The sequence below is a fragment of the Sorex fumeus genome, unplaced genomic scaffold, assembly GCF_029834395.1.
Source record: "Sorex fumeus unplaced genomic scaffold, SorFum_2.1 ptg000007l, whole genome shotgun sequence".
In the NCBI taxonomy this organism is placed as follows: Eukaryota; Metazoa; Chordata; class Mammalia; order Eulipotyphla; family Soricidae; genus Sorex; species Sorex fumeus.
In genome coordinates this window covers 63,426,710-63,445,817 of record NW_026606064.1, presented here as the reverse complement: position 1 = coordinate 63,445,817, position 19,108 = coordinate 63,426,710, and the positions used below count along the sequence as shown (strand labels likewise).

The window sequence follows — 19,108 nt, the reverse complement described above, 5'->3', positions numbered from 1 at the left end:
ATCCAAAGCCCTAAGTATTCAGCACAGCACGTGTACAAAAGAGAGCAGCCAGGGAGTCGGGAGCTTGGCTGGCATTAACTCTCCACCTCTCAGTTTGCTTATCTGTAAAATGGGGAGGACTGTGGGGAGTTGGAGAATCCCCAGAGGCCCAAGTTCCTAGCTCCATCTTTGGTTCCCAATAGTTCTTGTGCTGCCTCATGGGCTCTGGAGGGAGAGTGAGGAAGTTCAGGGGCAGAAAACAGACCCCAGAAGACCCTGCCCAGAGGGGGCCTCACTTACACACCAAGTCTTTACCCAGCAGCAGAAAGAGCTTCTTGGAAACTGTGACCTGAAATAAAAAGACAAAGAAGAAACTAATTTTAGGAAGTTAACCCAAAGGGCTGGAGCTCATGCCTTGCATGTGGGGGTCCCCAGCACCCCTCTGAACTGGGTGTAGACCCTGAGCATCATGGGGTGTGGTTTACAAGATTGAAGAGAGAGGAGAGAGACAGAGAGGGGGGAGAGAGTAAAGAGAGAGGGAGAGAAGGAGAGAGAGAGAGAAAGAGGGGCGAGAGAGAGAGAGAGAGAGAGAGAGAGAGAGAGAGAGAGAGAGAGAGAGAGAGAGAGAGGAATTGTAGGGGCCCTAGAGACAGCCACATGTCTGTCTTGTAAATATATGGCTCCAAGTGACAAACTCAGTCCTGGCAACCCTGCAGTCTGGGCCCCTGGGGCTATGACTTTGTAGCAGAAGCTGTATTCTCTGTAACAATGTAGCCAGGTGTGTGCAAGCACTATAAGTAAAATATGTGACTCCTAGTGTGTGATCCTAACCAGGCTTGTGTGGGACCACCAGCCCCAATCATCACAACAATAGAAAAAGTGGTGGGAGGGGAGGATGCAAATAATTTTCATGTAAATGTAAATACAATGGTTGTAAATGAATTGTAATGGTTGTAAATGAGAGGTAAGTTCCTATGGAGTGGTATTGTTGGTCCTTTTGCTTTGTTTTGTTTTGGGGGCCACACATGGCTATGCTCTGGGATAACTCCTGGCAGTGCTGGGGGATGTTATGGGATGCCTAGGACTGAACCCACATCAGCCCCATGTAAGGCAAGCTCCCTACCCACTGCACTATCTCTCTGGCCCTCATCTATGGCATCTATGACGGGTTTGTGGTCGCAAAACATCAACAGACTTTTATTTTCTTTGATTTGTGGGCCTCATCTGGCGATGCTCAGGGGTTACTCCTGGCAGTGCTTAGGGGACCATATGGGATGCTAGGGATCTAACCCCAGTCAGCTGCATGCAAGGCAAGTGCCTGACCTGCTGTACTTTGGCTCTGGCGCCATCAGCAGCAAACTTTTAAATTCAGGTCAGCACACATCTCCAATACAGCCATGGTGTGGCCATTCCCCACCCCATTTAGTCCAGCCAATGGTCAGAGCAATCCCAGTAGCCCATTTAGACAGCTGGCCCCGACATCACAGGGTCCAGCACACCCACACTCACTGCAGGGTGTGAAAACTGGAGTGTGAAAACTGGTGCCCCTGAAGCAAAGCCACACACACTGTGGGAGAACACAGTAACTCCACCAGCCCAGCAGCTCCTGGCAGCACATGTGTTCTTCAGTGTTCAGATGAAATCACTAGAGGCCGGGGAGGTGACTCAGAAAGCTGGAGCACACACTTCGCATGTCAGGAGTACCTACTGAGCACTGCTGGGTTTGTCCCAGATTCCCCCCCACCCCAAACAAAATCTCAAACCAGGGAGATGACCTCAAGGGCTAGTTTACATACTTTTCATGCAGGAGGCCTAGGTTTGATCCCCAGACCACGTGGTCCCCAGAGTACCCTTGAGAGCAACCCCTGAGCACCAAGCTGGGACTAGTGCCTGAGCCTTGCCAGGTGTGACCACCTAAGAAGACAGGAAAAACACCAGGAAACAGAATGACATGAGGTCCTGTATGTGCTTTCTCTTTACTAAAGGGTAATGCAGCGAATTATTCCCAGGACTCGAATCTGTGGAAGGTGTTTACTTCTCAGGGGTACTGGAGGAGTCTGGAATGTGTCATACCATCCTCATTCTAGGCTCCAAGAGGTGTGCAAAGACAGTTCTTATATAAACATGGCCACCCGGAGCCCCTCTGTACAGGTGACCAGGACCCAGGGAGTGCTGGCTTCCTCAGAGCTGCAGCACATGTGGTGGACAGAGCCAGAGATTTAGGCTCGCCAGCATCTTCTGAGTTAAAAGGGATCAAAGAAACCCAGATAAAAACGAACATCAGTGACTTCCCTCAACAGGAAGACAAATAATGTTTGAAGTATGAGCACCTGGGAACTGGGTGCAGCTTCTAGGATGGAGCCACCTTGGGAATTTGAATGGGGAAGAGGGGGAAGGTTTCAAACTTTGAGAATAGAGAGAATTGAGTGGTGAGGGGTGGTTGGGCCAAGGGGTGGGGGGTGGTCAGGCACCTCACTTCTCCTTGGCCGCAGTGTCTCCTCAGAGCATGGAATCTTTAAGCAAGCCTGAGCAGGAAGACCCGAACTCCTCTGGAAGGAATGCTGGGGTGTAGATGGTTAACTAGTCCCACTGCGAGATCTTTGCCCTAAACACGGAAAACAGTCTGTTTCTATGGAGGAATCACCCAGAATGTCAGTGCAGAGTTTGCCGTTTCCGAGGGGGTATGGTTGGTGACGCTTACAAGGCAGCTCTGATGATGAGTGCTTACGTTTCTCTTATGAGTCTGTGATGAGAAATGCAAACTGCACAGCCAGGCTCAGTTCACTTTTGGAAACCTGAGCAGCACCTGGGGGCTTACCTGGGACTCCACAGAGGTGACCATCTGCCGCTTAGCCAGGGTCAGCAATGGCTCTGCCTAAGTCCCCGGGTGATAATTAATACATAGCTTTCGGCTATCATAAGTGCTCAGGTTTGTTTGAGTATAATAAGGTCAGCCTCACCAGCTGACATACTGCTGGCAAAACTAGGATTAGTGTTTCCACATTTTATCCCCCCCACCACATCACTCATCTAAGCAAATGTTCTCCCAGTCATCAAAAGACCTTTATTTCCGAGTTACTGGGTGACATATGATCCGATATCCTTAGAAAAAGCAAAGTGTGGCATCAAACATGAAGTGGACATTTGGTTTGTGTCTTTAATTTTGTTTAGCTTCCCTTTCTCAATGATAAGTGCCTCTGAAGTGCATACATATGATTTCAGCAAGCATAAACTATTTCTTTGGTGTCTTGATGTAAAGTCATGTGAAGCCATCTCATTATTAATAGGATTTAAAACAAAATCTAAAGAAACTGGAACATAGATCAGTGTAACTCCACTAATGTGTGATTTTAGCAATGCTAGCGCTCTTAAAAACCTTCCATAAAGAAAATTGACATGCTTTCCACAGCCCTGTAATTAAATAGGCCTGCTGGGAAATCATATACAGTGGTTTATGATTCTTGTGATTAATGCCTATCAAGCACAGATGCCCATTTAAGTTGTGTTATCAAAACCAATAATGGCCCAGTTTTGTAATAGGTTAACTCTGCAAAATCACCATTTGCCTTCACCACAATCTTTTATCTCATCACTAGCCTTTCCTTTTAAATGACACTCTTTTTGTGTTAGCTCATTTTGAATCATGAATTGCCAACATATGGAGCCATTAACCAAGAAATAGCCTAGTGCCTTCCCTGGTTAGCAGAAATGGAGTTGAAAATTTAGCCCCCTGGTATCATTACTGCAGTTCTCTCTCTGACAGGAAGAAAATCAAATTTCAAGTTCTTCCCGCTTTCCTTATGCCTTTCACAGTAAATTTCGAAGTGTGGCGGTAGGCAGATTGGAAAAGCAATTTTTAAACTCAGAAATTAAATTAAACCAAGAGGCATGGTATACTTCTAGTTCAAATAGTATTTCTTCCAAAAAGAGCTCCCCGGTTAGGGCAATGATAATTACAGTATTTTTCAGGAACATTCAAGTTCCTTCCTGAGCAATGGCAGATTATAGAATACATTGATTCACTTCTTTTAGAGATGCCTCGCCTGAGAGAACATGACCATCATTAAAGTCCCGTGTGTGTGTGTGTGTGTGTGTGTGTGTGTGTGTGTGTGTGTGTGAGCGCGCACTCACCTGTTCTTGGGAGAGAGATGTATAGAATCGGGCTTTAACACAGTAACTTCTCAATTCTTTTCAGTTTGAGTTTGCAAGGACAAGGAACTTAGTCAATCGTCAGCAACTAGTTCAATAGAACTTTCCCCCATAGAACAGAAAGTTTGGCCATTCAAGGGAACATGTTTTATTGCAGAGGTAGGTGTAGCTTTTTGCCACCCTTAATGATGTGTGCTAATCATCTCACTGATTAATGCCTTTTTTCTTCTCAGGTTCCACAAAGAATTTTGCTTAGAGCAATGTACAGATAAGGCTTTTCCCACAGGAGGTGAGGCACTGAACCCCTTGAGAAAAGGTCTATAGGGCTCCTGGCCTGGCCAGAAAGTTGAGCAGGGTTCAGAATTGGGGTAAGTTCCCCCCATTTTGACCCTCTGGAAATCAGCCTGGCATTGCCAGGCTGCGCTTCCCATTTCCAAACAGCCCCAAGGAAAGCATAAGCTCTATCTCAACATGAATCTTTTCTGCCCTGAGTAAGCTAGCCTGGAAGGCCCTGGTCTAGGCAGTGACTTGTCCCCGTGATAACAACAGACTGCCTTTGTGGGGGCACTTCCTACACCAAACCAAGTCGGTTTGGTATCAGGACCGAGATCCCTGCTCATGGGGCTGCAGTGTTGCACAGGTGCTGTGTCTAACACTCCCCCAGAACCCCCCCTGCCTTCTTGACTGCCCCCTGCCCACCACCTGTCCCTCCTTCTTTTATGGCACAAATGGCCTGAAAGTAGATAGATGCAGGTATGCAAAGATGAGAATCAGGACCAGCTGGACCTGAGGGCCTGAGCACCGAGCCTGCCTTACTGAGCATATTGTAGCACACTCAGATGAGAGCCTTTCGGGGTGGGCCTGCAATTCACCAGCTCAGAAACTGTAAAATTAATTCGTCCTTCAAGCCAGATTACCAAGTCATTCTGTAGCAAAATCATGTAGACCTTGAGCGCTCTGCCTTGTTCCCCTAAAGCCCTGTACTTCTTGCTGCCAAGCATCGGCTTTAACTTTCTGGAAGATTCACCACATCTTGCATTTCCAAGGAAATCAGTAGTCGCAGCCTCTCCTCTTCCCTGCTTGATAAGAATTCAGCTCACTGCCCGTAATTCTTAACTTTTCTTTCAGTCTGTTTTCTCTCTCCTTTAGGGGAATCCCTATCTTTCAGGTTTTTTTTTAGTTTTGCTTTTTGGGGGGTGGGAGGTCACACCTGGTGGTACACAGGGTCTATTCCTGGCTCTGTACATCAGAGTCAGTCCAGCTGGTGCCTCCCGCAGGCCCCCAGGTGCCAGAAATTGGACCCAGGCATCCTACATGCAAAGTGTGCTTCAAGTTGGGTTGGACAGTTGAGCTCTTTCTCCACCTGAGTCCATGTATTTTTAACCCTCGTGGTCAGAGTATGTCCACCACAGTACCAAAACACACAGGTGCCTCAAGGTCAGACCCTGGAGGATAGGGCCCACATTGTTTGGCAGGCAGGCATTCTTATCTAAATTAATCTAAACCCGCAGGAATGGCCTGCAAACCGGGTCAAGGTATGGTCTGCAAAGCTGACCATTGTCCCTGTCCCGGGGGGAGACCAAAGATGGGGCCACTCCGCAGGAAAAGGTCACTCTTCCTACTGGCGGATGTGTTGCTTGTAGATATCAGCCCTGGCAAAGCCCCATGATGATTTTCCCATCCTTCTCTGTGGACATTCTGCCTTTCTAGTTTCACTTCTGGGAAATTGGCCAGCGTTTCAAGGACTGGGTAGAGAACAAAATAAATAATTGTAGGTAGTGCAGAAGAAAAACGAATAAGGTGGAGGTTAGAACTCTGCACACCCTAAGAAACAGAATAGCCTTATAATTGTCTTTCAGAGATCTAAAAGTGATTAACTTGAGAGATCCACGAGGCTGATTTTACTAGTTGACTCCTCCCCCATGTCCCCCCCCCCCCCGTGTGCGTGTGTGCGTGCGTGTGTGTGTGTGTGTGTGTGTGTGTGTGTGTTGGGGTTGGGGGGAGGAGTCGGCCAAAGTGTAGGCAAATGAGTCCAAACTTAAAAAAAAAAATCCAGTTTGAGTAACCGAAATGGACTGTGTGAACGTCAAGTTCCTCTTTTGGTACTTGATTAAGGTCGGAACCGAATCGTGCCAGAAAAGTGTTTACTTAAAAGCAGGGGCCCTGGAGAACCTCTCTTTTCATTTATTTACTTGCGAGTGTGATTGTTTTCGGTCTTAAGAGACTCCATGGCAAGAGAGGGCAGCTCTTCATTCATCTGCTCCACACGCGGGGTAGACTGAGTCCGCGCGGGAGCCCCGGGAGAGGCGGCTGGTGTCCCGGGCGTGCGCTGCAGCCGACGGTCCTGGGGCCGATGTTCCCCTCCCGGGTCAGGAGCGGCGGGCGCGCGCCGCGAGGTTGGGAGAGCCCCATCACCTGTTGGGGCCCGGCGGCGCGCGGGCAGGGCTGGCGGGAGCTCAGGCCGGCTGTCCCCGGGGCCGGCGCCGCGGGCGCGCTCCCGAGCCCAGACGGACAGACAGACGGACGCACGGATGGACGCACGGACGCGGGGAGGCCCGGGCACTGGAATGCAGCGTCCTGGGGCCCGAGCGATCGTGCCCGGGAGCGGAGACTAAAGTTTGGGGTGGGGTTTCACACCGTCCCCTCCTCCCCCGCACCCCCCACCCCCGGGCCCCCCCTTGCAGGCGCGTTCTGGGAGCTCCCGGGACGGCGCTCAGAAGTTTAAAGGGCGGCGCGCGGAGCTGGAGCCGGGGCCGGGACAATGGAAGCCAAGGAGAGCCCGAAATGTGAGCCGCGCCCGCCCTGCCCCGCGGACGGCAGGCACCGGCACGGTGAGTTCCAGGCGCGTTCCAACGTGGAGTGACGGGGACGCGTGGCCCTGTCCCACGCCTGCCTTTTTTTTTTCTTTTAAACTGGAGACGGGGCGCGTGGCCGAGGGACCAGCCTGTTGGGTGGTGGAGGGTGGGGGATGGCGGGGGAGCGTGCTGCGTTTCTCGGGGTGGATCCCTGCGGCAGGAGTTGCGCAAGGCGCGAAAGAAGTGGCGTGGCGATGTCACTGTTGCAGCTCAGCGAGCCGTCGGCGTGTGCGGGACCCGAGGCGGTGACCGACGTCTCACTTTGCACTGCTCGCCCGACCCGCGCGCCTGGCCTGGGCTCGGGAAGGAGCTGGCTTTGCCTGCAGATCTCTCTCCCCCCGCCCCGAGAAGGCAGGGTTTCCATTCATTGGTCTGGGGTGGCGGGGTCGTTCTCCAGGCAAATGCATGGGGGGTTTGAGTTTGGGCCTTTTTTAAAAAAAAAAATCTCGCGGAGTTGCAGCGGCCCCGGCTTTGGGCTTGTTTTCTTTTGCAGAACAGCGCAGCGGGGGCGCGCGCTTCTTTGGGAGGGCCGGGATGGAACTCCCGAAGCTTCTGTCCCCTTTGAGTTGCAGCGTTGGGACTTGGTAGACAATTGTGGTCGCTGCTCCTGTCGGGGGCCGCCGTTTCCTTTGAATTGTGTTTCTAACAGACTTGTCTTTTCCGTAGGGAATTTCCAGACGTTTCTTATTGTTCCAACCGAAGTTTCACAGTGGGGTTGGCTGGAGAAAGGACCCTGCCCTCCCAGTGTCTGTCTGATGTCCGGGCTGTCCCTAGTATATCCCTGAGGCAGCGTGTCATTAAAGCGGGGCTCCCCCCAGCGCCCCCTCCCAGCCTTTCCCAGTTGCGAGAGGGGCGGGTTAGGAACCCTGAGGCGGTGCTTGCGTACCGTTGGTGCGTGGGAGTGGCGAGTATGCACTTGGGAGAAGGTGTGTGTCTTTTAAAAAAAAAAAAGGCAAAAGGGAAGTAACACATGACTCATCCGCGCTGAAAATGCAAAACTAAGCCAGACAGAAGAAAATGTAATTACAACGCGATGTCAACCCCCAGCCCCTCCAGTGAATAGGAAGAAACTTAAGCTTAGTAAACCTCAAGGAATCCCGGAGATTTACAATCTTCTTTGCCGGTTCATCTGTGTTTGTGCCTCCAAAACAGACCATTCTCCTTGTCGGTGGATGCCACAGGAGATAAGACTTCTCTTCCCCCTCTCTTTTGCTCTACCCCCACCCCCCAATCCTGGCTCCCGCAGCAGGAATTCAACCCCTGGGCCTCTGCTGAAATAAATAAATGACTCAGAATCTAAAGGGACAGTTAGAACAGAACTAATTTAAGAATCAGCTTTCCAAAGACCACCACAGTTCAAAGATGTTTCAGAGACTGGAGATCCGGAGTGGGGGTCGGAGCGGGGTGGGTCACTATTCATTTATGCATTTATTCATTCATTCCGAGAATATTGAGCCTCTCTAGTAGACACTGCAGCAGCAAACACAGTTACCTAAAATGACTTGCCTTCACTGAATTCATATTCTAAAAGCCACAATTGGGGGGTGGCAGAGACAATGAACCAATAAATAAAACAATGAAGTATGTTAGGTGGCGGGTTGATTTAGTAAAGAAGGACAACAAATGGATTTTGAGTGTAAGTATATCCCATGTGATGTTTGGGATATACTTATGCTAATTTTTTTAAAAATCTGAAACTCAAATGTATGTGGGCATCTTATAATGTATTGAGCAACTAGAATAGATGGAAGTAAGGCTGTGGGGGAAATAAGGCAGGGAAAAGGAATAGATCGTATGGGGGAGGGAGGGGAGACTTTGATAGGAGTATCAGGGAGGGCTTTTCTGAGGTGGTGTCTGGACATGCATTTGAAAGAGACCAGGGAGTGAATAGCAAAAACAAGGTTTTTTTTGTTTTGTTTTGTTTTGTTTTTGTTTAATATTTGGGCCAGAGAGAGCACACAGGTTAAGGCACCTCCCTTGCATGTCTCTCAATTCCTGGTGACACATGGCTCCTGAGCATCAGTGGGTGCAGCCCTGGAGCACTCAGATCACTGCAGGGTGTGACCCTGTAGACCCCCTAATCCCAGGCACTGCAGGGCACGGCAGGGCCAGATCCTTGGGTCCTTACACTCTACTCCTAAACTGACCGGCCAAACATTGCTGGAACCTCTGGAGCACTGCTTGGGAGCCCTCCCCCAGTAAAATAAACAGCACATAAGCTTGTAGGAAAAGCCGGAAGGGAAGAGATTGGGAAATAAACACTGGCCAGACCTCCTAATACCTGTGACACTGAGACCTTGGACTTTATTTCGAGTTGGTGCCAGCTGCTGGCAGGTCTGAGTCTCTAACTGGGAAGCACTGGAACAGTCTGGAGAATAAGCCCAGTCGGTCGGGAAGGGCAGAGAGCATGGTTAGACATATTCCTCCAGTACAGCAGGCCAGAAAGAACACCAGAGTCCAGAGAAATAGTACGGGGTTAAGGCACTATTTGCCTAGCACACAGCTGACCTAGGATCGATCGCTGGCACCACATACGAGTCCTGCCACGTATATCCTGAGCCCTCCCAGGAGTAAGCCCTGAATGCAGAGCCAAGAGTAAGCCATGAGCACTGCCAGGTGTGGTCCCAAAACCAAAAAAGAAAGGAAGAAGGGAGGGGAGGAGGGAGGGAAGAAGAAAAAGAGAGAGGAAGGAAGAGAAGGAGGGAGGGAGGGAAGATGGGTGGATGATGGATGATTATTAGGGGACCTCAGGAGTAGCTTGGTGGCTAAGCATCTACCTTGCAGCTGTGAGATCATAGATTTGATTCCTGCTCCCGTCCCCCCGCCACACACACACATGGATCCTGATCCTCGCTGCTCTGCTCTCTCTCTCTCTCTGATCTCCAGTGCTGTAATAGTGCACGAGCTTCAGCACACAGCTGGGTGATTTTGAGCACCAAAACTGAGGTGTGTGACCACTGGCGAGTGCTGTAACTAGAAGCTGGTGGACACTGGCCAGGAGAGAGTGCAACTTCAAGCAAGCACTACTATCAGAAAGTAGCCGAACACTGCAAGTGCGTGATCCCCATCAGGCTCTAAGCATGCATGTGACAGTAACAATAGCACAGAGGGTAGTGGGGTGTGGGGAGATGGCGTCCTCACTTGGAACCAGCAGCAGTTGAGCATGAGGGAGTCTAGCGAATGGATAAAGGCCAAGCCAAGGGAATTTGGAGAGGGCCTCCCATGTCCAAATTCTCCAAATGTTGGACACAAAGATGTGGGATGTGGGATACTAAGAGAAATGGCAGCTCTGGCTTGGGCAGTGCGGAGAATGGAGTTGCTGTTTAGCTGCATGGGAAGGCATTTGGGAGGAGTCGACGAGAGGGTGGAAGGGCGTGGAAAGAAAGGGGGACCAGAAATCTTTAGGATGGAGCCAGCCAGGAGGGACGGCAAAGGTGAGTCTGCCCAGATTTGCTGGGATAGGGTATGTATGCAGAAGGGAAGATGAGAGATCTGTCCCCGATACCTGAGGCCAGGGAACTCAAGAGCCTGACAGGAACTGGCATGAGGGACACAGAGATCCTGCTTGGATTTCTAAGATCCCATTCACAAAGGGAATTGATGCTGGGAGGATCCTGTTCTTTAGTCTCCAGATCGAGGACCAAACTGGAGCCCCCTGATTTGCATCCTGAGACCACATGTTTGGTGTGCTCCACTCATCTCCCACCCCCAAACCCAGTGTGGCACTTCCCAGCAGAGATGGTGCCGTCTTCATCCTTCTGTCCCCAACACCTCACAGAATGCCCAGCACGCAGAAAGCAGGCACTCAGTCAAAAATGAGCTGATTCCAAGCTAACCATCTTACCCCAGGGATGATGTTGAGCTTATCCATCTCCAGTCGATAAGGACCCCCTGGCTGATCATGTAAGTTAGTGTCCCGCTGGAGAGAGTCTGGAGAGTGAAAGAGAACACTATAAATAATTTCCTTGGGGGAACAGTTGTAACCTGGAACGCCTGGCAAGCCGGGCCATATGGTTGCCTCAAAAAGAACATGAATATGTGCTTCCATGGTTAAAGGGTGGGCTACTTGTGAGCTGGAGCGTGACTGCGACTGCTGAGGGCAACTTGGTTTGGGGATTAATATTTGTTCATTTGTTTGGGGTCACACCAGGCCATGTTCAGGGGCTCCTTTCAGCCCGGTGTTCAGGGCTTGCTCCCATGGTGCTGGGGGTCCCTCCTGGGTTCTCAGGGAACTTTTCAGTGTTGTGAATCAAATCCAGGCCTCCCATGTGCAAAGCATGAACTCAGCCTGTTGAACCGTTTCTCGCATCTCCTGTTCATTGAATGTGAATCCAACGCTTTGATGTTCCCTTGGAAGATGTGGTGTCTTCAGAGTGGTCCTGGGGAGGAGGTTCCTTAGGGTGCCCGTGTCTGCCCACAGCACCCCTGAGCCTTTGCAGACAGCACCCCTGAGCCTTTGCAGACAGCACCCCCGAGCCTTTGCAGACGGAGCCTACCAGAGCCAACACTGTTTGCTGTTATTATGATGAGTGGAGGTTGAACACTGGGGTGAGATGTTTGCACGCATGTCTGCCAGGAGCCACACTCTGTAGTTGTGGTACCCACCGGGGATGGTATACTCAGTTGAAATGCTCAGGAGATCCCATATGTCTTGAGGTGGCTCTGAGATCACAGATGACATTAGCTGCTGTCTTGGAATGAATCAGAATTGTGGGGTGGTATCGAGGATCAAACTCAAAGCTTCATGCTGGCAGAAGCAGGGAGTTGAGTTTCGAGGCAGGTGAGGTGTTGCCAGCCACCTACTTGCACCTGACCCCCATTCCCTAGTGGTTTAAGATCATTTAGAATTTGCTATGGTGGTCATCATTTTGCACATACAAGTATGGCAAATAAATGCGTTGTACATCTAAAGCTGACATCACATTACGTGTCAGTTCCATTTCAAGGAACCTGAAAAAATTTAAAGGAGTTTTGTCAGTGCCCCCACCCCCACTCCCCTGTGTAAGCCTGGAAAGTGGCAGGCATTCAGGTCTTTGCACAGACAAATGTCTCCTCCATAATTGCCCCATCAGTCTCTGTCACTTATTCTGTTTTCTCCTTCAGAGCCTGGGTCATTTAGTGACATTTATGTTATAGATTATTTGTTGGCCTCTAATGATATGGATTTTCCACAAGGTAGGGAACGAAGTCTCCGAGTTGCTGCTTCACTTTGTCTCCTTCTCTCTGGGTCTGGAACTGACGATCAATAAATATCCGTGTGAGTGAATGAATCCATCAACTCCCCAGCACTTGATCTGCGCCTGTGGTGTTGAGCCCTCTGATATTAACAAGGTGGCTGTAAAACGGAGGCCTTCGGGGTCCCTAACAGAATGTGGGATTTATATTAATCAGAATGATTGCTATAGCAGTCCCCTCATCTTTAGGGTTGAGCATAATTGAGATTAATTTCTGGGACATGATGGAATGTGCAGAATCCTGGCCAGGTGGTTCTCCTGGGTGGCCCACCTCAGGGCTGACCCCGGGAGCCAGACTCCTGTCTGGTCACCTCGATTTTCCCAAGGCCGTGGTTTCCATTTAGTCGGCCAAGGAGAAAAATGAACATTGTAGAGGATTATTTAAGAGGTCCTGGTGCAGGACTGGTGGCCCGATATCCATGGAGGCCAGACTAAGGGAAAAGGCGGTCTCCCCCAGTGGGCAGTGAGGGATACTCCGCTGAGAATATACACACGGACCTGCTGTTTGCTGCCCGGTCAGTCCTACTGCCACAGCCCAACAGCCGCCCTTCCGCTGCCTTCTTAAGCAAAGAGAATATCCAGGCATAATAGCCAGCTCCCTGGAAGCCACCGTCAGGAAGTGGGGGACTCCTTCCAATGGGGCCATAGCCAGGGGTGAAATCTCTGAAACCTCAGGAAATTACCCTGGGGAACAGGCGTGGAATGCCTCTGTGAGGCGTGGAGTGATGCACAGCCCCAAGAGCCTCGTCACCACGCCCCCGCCTTCCAGCCTGGATAAGCCCAGCTGTGGCAGGAAGCAGCGCCGGGCACCGTGGCTCCTGGCTGCAGGGTCATGGGGTCCCTTTTGCATGCCCTGCCAGGCTCCCGAAATCCTCTGCCTCCTGTGAGCCACCCCAGCCCCCACTATGCGCTTCTTGTTCTTTGTGCAACTTCTACAGACCAGCCCAGGAGAAGAGTCTCTCTGAGGGGGCCCCTGGCTGGCCAGGGTTTCATCCTGGCTCCACTCACAGAGCCTTGACTGGCTGCAGTTCAGCATGAGCTCCACATGGGGTGCAGGGTGCGAGCACCCAGCCAAGTGCAGGGACCTCCATGAGCACTGAGACTGAAAAGTGCTCCAACACAGCTGCAGGGGTGAGCCGGGTGAGCACCTTAGTGAGCCCTGTAAGGGTGGGGAGCCCTGGCCTTGCAGTAGCACTGTAGTGCTGTCCTTCTGTTGTTCATCGATTTGCTCAAGGGGGCACCAGTAATGTCTCACAACAAACCGTGAGACTCTTTGTTACTGTTTTTGGCATATTGAATAGTCACGGGTAGCTTTCCAGGCTCTGCCGTGAAGGCAAAAAGAGGGAGGAGAGGGGAGGGGAGGGGAATAAAAGCACAAAAAGAGCCTCTTGATAGCCCGGCTCCAGCAGTAGGCAGTGCTGGAGGCTCAGGTGGGGCTGGAATGTTTCTTTTTTGCTGTTTTGTTTTGGGGCCACACCTGGAGGTGTTCAGAGATTCTTTCTTTCTTTCTTTCTTTCTTTCTTTCTTTCTTTCTTTCTTTCTCTCTCTCTCTCTCTCTCTCTTTCTCTCTCTTTCTTTCTTTCTTTCTTTCTTTCTTTCTAGTGGGGTTCACACCCAGTATTACTCAGGGGTTAGTCCTGACTCTGCACTCAGGAATCACTCCTGGGGGTGCTTGGAAGACCAGATGGGATGCTGGGGATTGAACCGGGGCTGGCAGCATGTAAGGCAAATGCCCTACCCGCAATACTGGCCCCAGGGAGTATTTCTGGCTCTGTCTTAGGCATCACTCTTGGCAGGGTTTGGGGGAAATATATGGGATGCTGGATATTGAACCCAGATCACCCTGTGCAAGGCACGCATCCTATCTGCTGTGCTGTCTCCCCGGCCCCAGAGCAAGGGAGCTCTGTAACAGTGCTCAGGGCTCTGTAGTGGGGGGAGGGGCAGGATGGGGACACTGGCTGCCTTGTCTCATTAGCTGCTCAACATGGCTTCCCAGAATAGCAGTATCGACACACCCGTATTTCAGTGTTAATACTAAAGTCTTTTTCAGACAAGAAATAGGATTGTGTGTTCCTGTGCTCGGGGACCCCGAGGAATCGGGAGGTCTGGGCTTGGTCCCCAGGGCTGGGGAATTGTGACCCGCCCTTGTCTGCCTGCACCCTCTCTTGTTGGTTTCTGTCCCTGGGTCCCTTCCCCTCCTGTCTGAAAGGCCTTATTGTCCTCCTTCCATTGCTGCAAGGATGGTCCTGCGGGCTGGGAGTTGGCAGCTCTGGGTGCCCCCCCCCCACACACCTGCCAGGAAAGAGCGTGCAGGAGTGTTCAGGAGGCTCCATGTGGGAAGGGGTGTAGGGTGGTTATGGGGTCATCTCAGTGGAGCAAGGACAGAAGGAGATGGAGACAGATGGAGCCCGGGGGCAGGGAGGGGACCTTGGCCAGTGGCAGGCGCAGCCTGACCAGAGACCTTGCTGCAGGCGTCTGTCTTCCTCCAACCTGGCTAAGCAATAGGAGACCCTTGGAGGAAACCAGGGGTAAAGGAGGGAAAGTCACGTGAGGTTGATATGGCCTTCAGAGAGAGGGGGTTAGAAAGCAGGTAGAGGGGGTGACCCAGTGTGCCCACCAGCTGCTGAGAAAGCCAGCACACAGCTGCACACAGCCTCCTCGCTCCAGAGAACTTCTCGCCTCCAGCCCTCTGCTCTGGCTGTCTTGACCTCTTCCAAGGAGCCTTGAATGAAACAAAATAGCTCTTGTGAGTCTGTGTAGCAAAGCGAAGCAGAACAGGACTTTCTGTGCCTTCTGGCATTTGAGATGGGTCACGGCTTCCATGTAGAACCAAAGGCTTCTATAGCCAGTTGTTTCTGGGCAAAGAAGCAGGGCTGGCATTGCCTTTGGAGGAGCTGGTTCATACAACCCCCAGCGATGTTTGATCTTCTGTTGATTTGAGATGCAAATCCAGAATTTTCAAATAGTGGGTCTCCTTTTATGTCCCTAACTCTTGTTTGTTTAGGGGTCACACCTGGCCTTGCTCAGGGGCTACTCCTGGCTCTGTGCTCAGGAATTACTCCTGGCAAGCTCGGGGAAGCATGTGGGATGCTGGGGATCGAACCTGAGTCAGTTGCATGCAGGGCAAGCACCTTACCCACTACATGTCTCTCCAGCCCCTGCTCATAACTTTTGTTTATTTGGGGGCCACATCTGGGATATTTATGGTATTTATGGGGAACTATTCCAGACTCAGTTCTCAGGGATTATTGTCCACAATGCTCAGGGACTGATCATATGGTACCAGGGATCAAACCAAAAATCCAATTCGGTCCTCCCACAGGCAAAACTTAACCTCTGGCCCTTGGAACTCTCCTCCAGTCCCTGCACAGAACTTTTAAAAATATTAATAAATTTGCTCTTGCTGGACACTTTGAAGATTTACGGTAAATGTAAAGACTTTGGAGCCAGAGACTGTATCTCTACTGTGGCTGTACCATCCTCCTCTGATGGGGATGAGGAGGCAAATGGTTTGCTCAGAGTCTAGGGCTGAAGGCAGCCCCCCTAGGAACCCAATCCAGTGTCTTCCAGGGAACTTCGTGGACAGGACCACCTTGTTTCACAGCTGTAACACCAGTTAAGAACTGCCCTCCTGCAAAGAGGATTAGTCCACAGTTGGAAGCCTGCCTCAAGTGCTGAGGGAGAAGGCAGTTGGGATGGAGAAGGGACCACTATGGCAGTGATAGTTGGGAATGATTACTCTGGATAGGAACTGCATGCTGAAAGTAAAGAAAGGAACAAACATAATATCCTCTCAGTATCTGTATTGCAGACCATAGTGCCCAGAGAGAGAGAGAGAGAGAGAGAGAGAGAGAGACAGAGACAGAGACAGAGACAGAGACAGAGAGACAAAGAAGAAGGGAGGGAGGGAGGGGGAGAGAAGGAAAGTGCCTGCCATGGGGGGGATGGGGGGGAGGGAACTGGGGGTCCTTGGTGGTGATAAATATGCATTGGTGAAGGGAGGGGTGTTGGATCATTATATGACTGAAACCTGATCATGAACAGCTTTGCAACTGTATCTCATGGTGACTCAATTAAAAAAATAAAAATTAAAAAAAAAAAGAAGAAATACTGCCCTCTTCCAGGACTCTCTCCAGAATGTCCTTTCCTTGCTCTTCCTGTTCTGGGAACAGGAGAAAGAAGAGGGAGTAGGAGACAGTTCCCAGGGTTAGTGCCCGTGCCCCACATGCACAGGGCCCCGAGTTGAACCCTCAGAACTTCATGACTCCCCAAGGACTAACAGCACTGGGGAGATCCTCCCTTGCAAACAATAAGGAAGCACCTCCCTTTTCTGAGCTGGACTATTCCCACTGGACACCTCGTCTGTCAGCCACTGTGAATAAAGGAGAGTCCCTGCTCTTACCCTCTACCCTAAGCATTGGCAGTGTCAGCCTCTGAATGGGTTCAAGTCCCTCAAGGTCTTCAAAATGTGCCTCTCTGCCCTCACTTTGTGCATTTTCCTTTAGATCTAGTCCACATGAATAGACCATCTCAGACAGACTCTGCATCTATACCATCCACTGCTCACAGTACTGTTGCTTGGTTTCTGCTTGGTGGGGGTGGGGGTCCGGGGACACACCCAACATAATATTTTAAGTGGTTCCCATGATGACTATGGTAGCTACTTTTGATCTCAAAGATGTTTCAGATCTAGAGGTTGAAACAAAGGTTTCAGAAATCACCTGCCAATGTTCACATTTTTCAAAAAAAAAATTATGTAAACGAATGAAACTGCAATTAAAAGTAAATAATCTGTCTCTGGAGGGAGCTGGCTTTTCTCTAATTACAGGAGGGTGAGTGGGAAGCCTGCAAACTCGTCAGACCAGCGGGCTTGTTTGGAAGAACCTTGGGAAAGAGTCAGAAATAGCAGCGCGCGCTGCTGTCACCTTTTTAATCCCCAAAATGCAGTTTTTTTTTTAAATACTTCTTTGGATGGTAGATAGTTTTCATTTCTTCTGGTTTCCAAAATAAAACCCACAAAGTTACATTCAGACCTTAACAGCTGCCACAAACCCTCTTGGGGTTCTCAGTAAATGAGATTTCTAGTGTGAAATCATTAATTGTGAACTGTATTATTATCAATTTTTTTTTTATCTCTCAGAACAAGGGAAAGGCAACCTGCATGTCACATCATTAGAAGATGCAGAATGTCGCAGAACCAAGGAACGCCTTTCTAATGGGAACACGCGTGCTCCTGGGCCCAGGCCTTCCCGCAACATCCCACGGAGACACACACTAGGGGGCCCCCGAAGTTCCAAAGAAATCCTGGGAATGCAAACATCTGAGATGGATCGGAAAAGGGAAGCGTTCCTGGAACACCTAAAGCAGAAGTACCCCCACCATGCCACTGCCATCATGGGCCACCAGGAGAGACTGAGAGACCAGGTAGGAGCGCGTGTTCGATCATCCTGCGGGGCTTATGCTTGAGTGATCTCAAGCCAGAGCCAGATCAGTGTGCAGTGTTGCTGGAGGCGCTTTGCCTGTACTGTTGTACCAGATCTGCCTTGGGGTCAGAGAGAAGAGCCCCAACGAGTCCCCAGGGCCAACCTAAGTGTATCTAAAACACACACAAGGGGCAGGAGAGCTAGTATAGTGGGTCAGGTACTTTCCTTGAACACAGCTGACCTATGTTCCACTTTGGAGTGCGGATGTTTCCCTAAGTGATACCAGGAGTGATCTCCGAGCACAGAGCCAGGAGTCAGCCCTGGGTGTGACTAAATAAAACTCCAGCAAAATAGTAATAATAATAATAATAATAATAATCATGTGCAGGCAATAGAGGCCAAATGTGGCTCAGTGGTAAAGGGCACGTTTTGCAGGCTAGAAACCTGGGTTCAATTCCTGATGCTGAAAAAAATATACTTGTAGTGTGCCTGTAAGGAGGGTTCTTACTGGACTGGATAAAGCTTGACACCCACTTCTGTGCTCCCTGGCATAGTGAGATCCTAGCACAGTGAATAAATGAATGGATGAAGCCTAATCACAACTTCATGGTGAAATAATGTACAGAGGTATAAAGGGATGCTAAAAAAAAGCAGAAACTAGACTTTGTTTCTCCCACTCTTCTTCTTCTTCTTCTTTTTTTTTAAATCATCAATGTTTTTCTATTTGCATGCTTGACGTTCTGCTCTCGAGTCACCTATTTACTCAGTTTATCTTGATAACCTCGCAACTGTCACCCAATGGAGGTTGAGAAAGGCTTCAGTGTCTGGGCTGTTTCCAACGACGGTTTAGCATGTTTGTGGCTCACCAGAAATGGGACACCTTTGCTGCTGATCTTGCACTCGAGTTATCAGATTGATCTTTGAGGATGAAGGACATGGGGAAGGAAGCCCAGAGAGCATTTAACTAAACCCACAGTTGGGGCTGGCCGTGATTGAGCAGCAGCCTGATTAGTTATCGAAACGATGTCTAAGTAAGTCAGCTTCTGAACATCCATAGAGATGGATATCAGCATTGACCAGTATTATCTAAATCTAGACCTTTCTCTCAATCTCACTTTCTCCCTGAGGTTCTACCTTGTCTTCTACGCAATCTTGATCAGCATGCCTAGAATGTGAGCTGCACTGTGTGCCAGTTTAGTCTCTTTACCAAAAGGCACAACCCAGAAGCAGAGAAAAGAAGCAGGAATTCTGGGTGATGCAGACAGGAGAGGATTTCTTCTTCGGAGAAAGGATCTTTGTTTCAAGTATATGTAGAAAATCGATTTTGAAAGTATTTTAAATGTGGTTCTTTTCTTTTTCTCCCCCAGTTTTATCTAGACCTGATTGGCATAGAGCCCAAACATTCGTACTCCCTGATGATTGTGGTGTACAGCTGTTAGGGCATTTGTCTTGCATGTGGCTGATCCAG

The 19,108-nt window shown here is 50.0% G+C and overlaps 1 protein-coding gene across 9 annotated transcripts in view; it reads left to right on the top strand.

Annotated features, from left to right (window-relative positions):
- The window catches only part of KIAA1217 (KIAA1217 ortholog), a 750,771-nt gene that overhangs the window by 428,932 nt on the left and 302,731 nt on the right, over positions 1-19,108 (top strand). For 2 of the 9 annotated variants that reach the window (XM_056132171.1, XM_056132165.1), the window contains exons 1-2: positions 6,365-6,959; positions 17,358-17,641. In XM_056132171.1, coding sequence (XP_055988146.1) covers positions 6,890-6,959; positions 17,358-17,641 — 354 coding nt within the window. In that variant the 5' untranslated portion in view covers positions 6,365-6,889. Of the gene's footprint in view, positions 1-6,364; positions 6,960-17,357; positions 17,642-19,108 lie in introns of those variants that run through there. The other 7 variants (XM_056132215.1, XM_056132208.1, XM_056132179.1 and 4 more) reach the window with 5 other exon arrangements.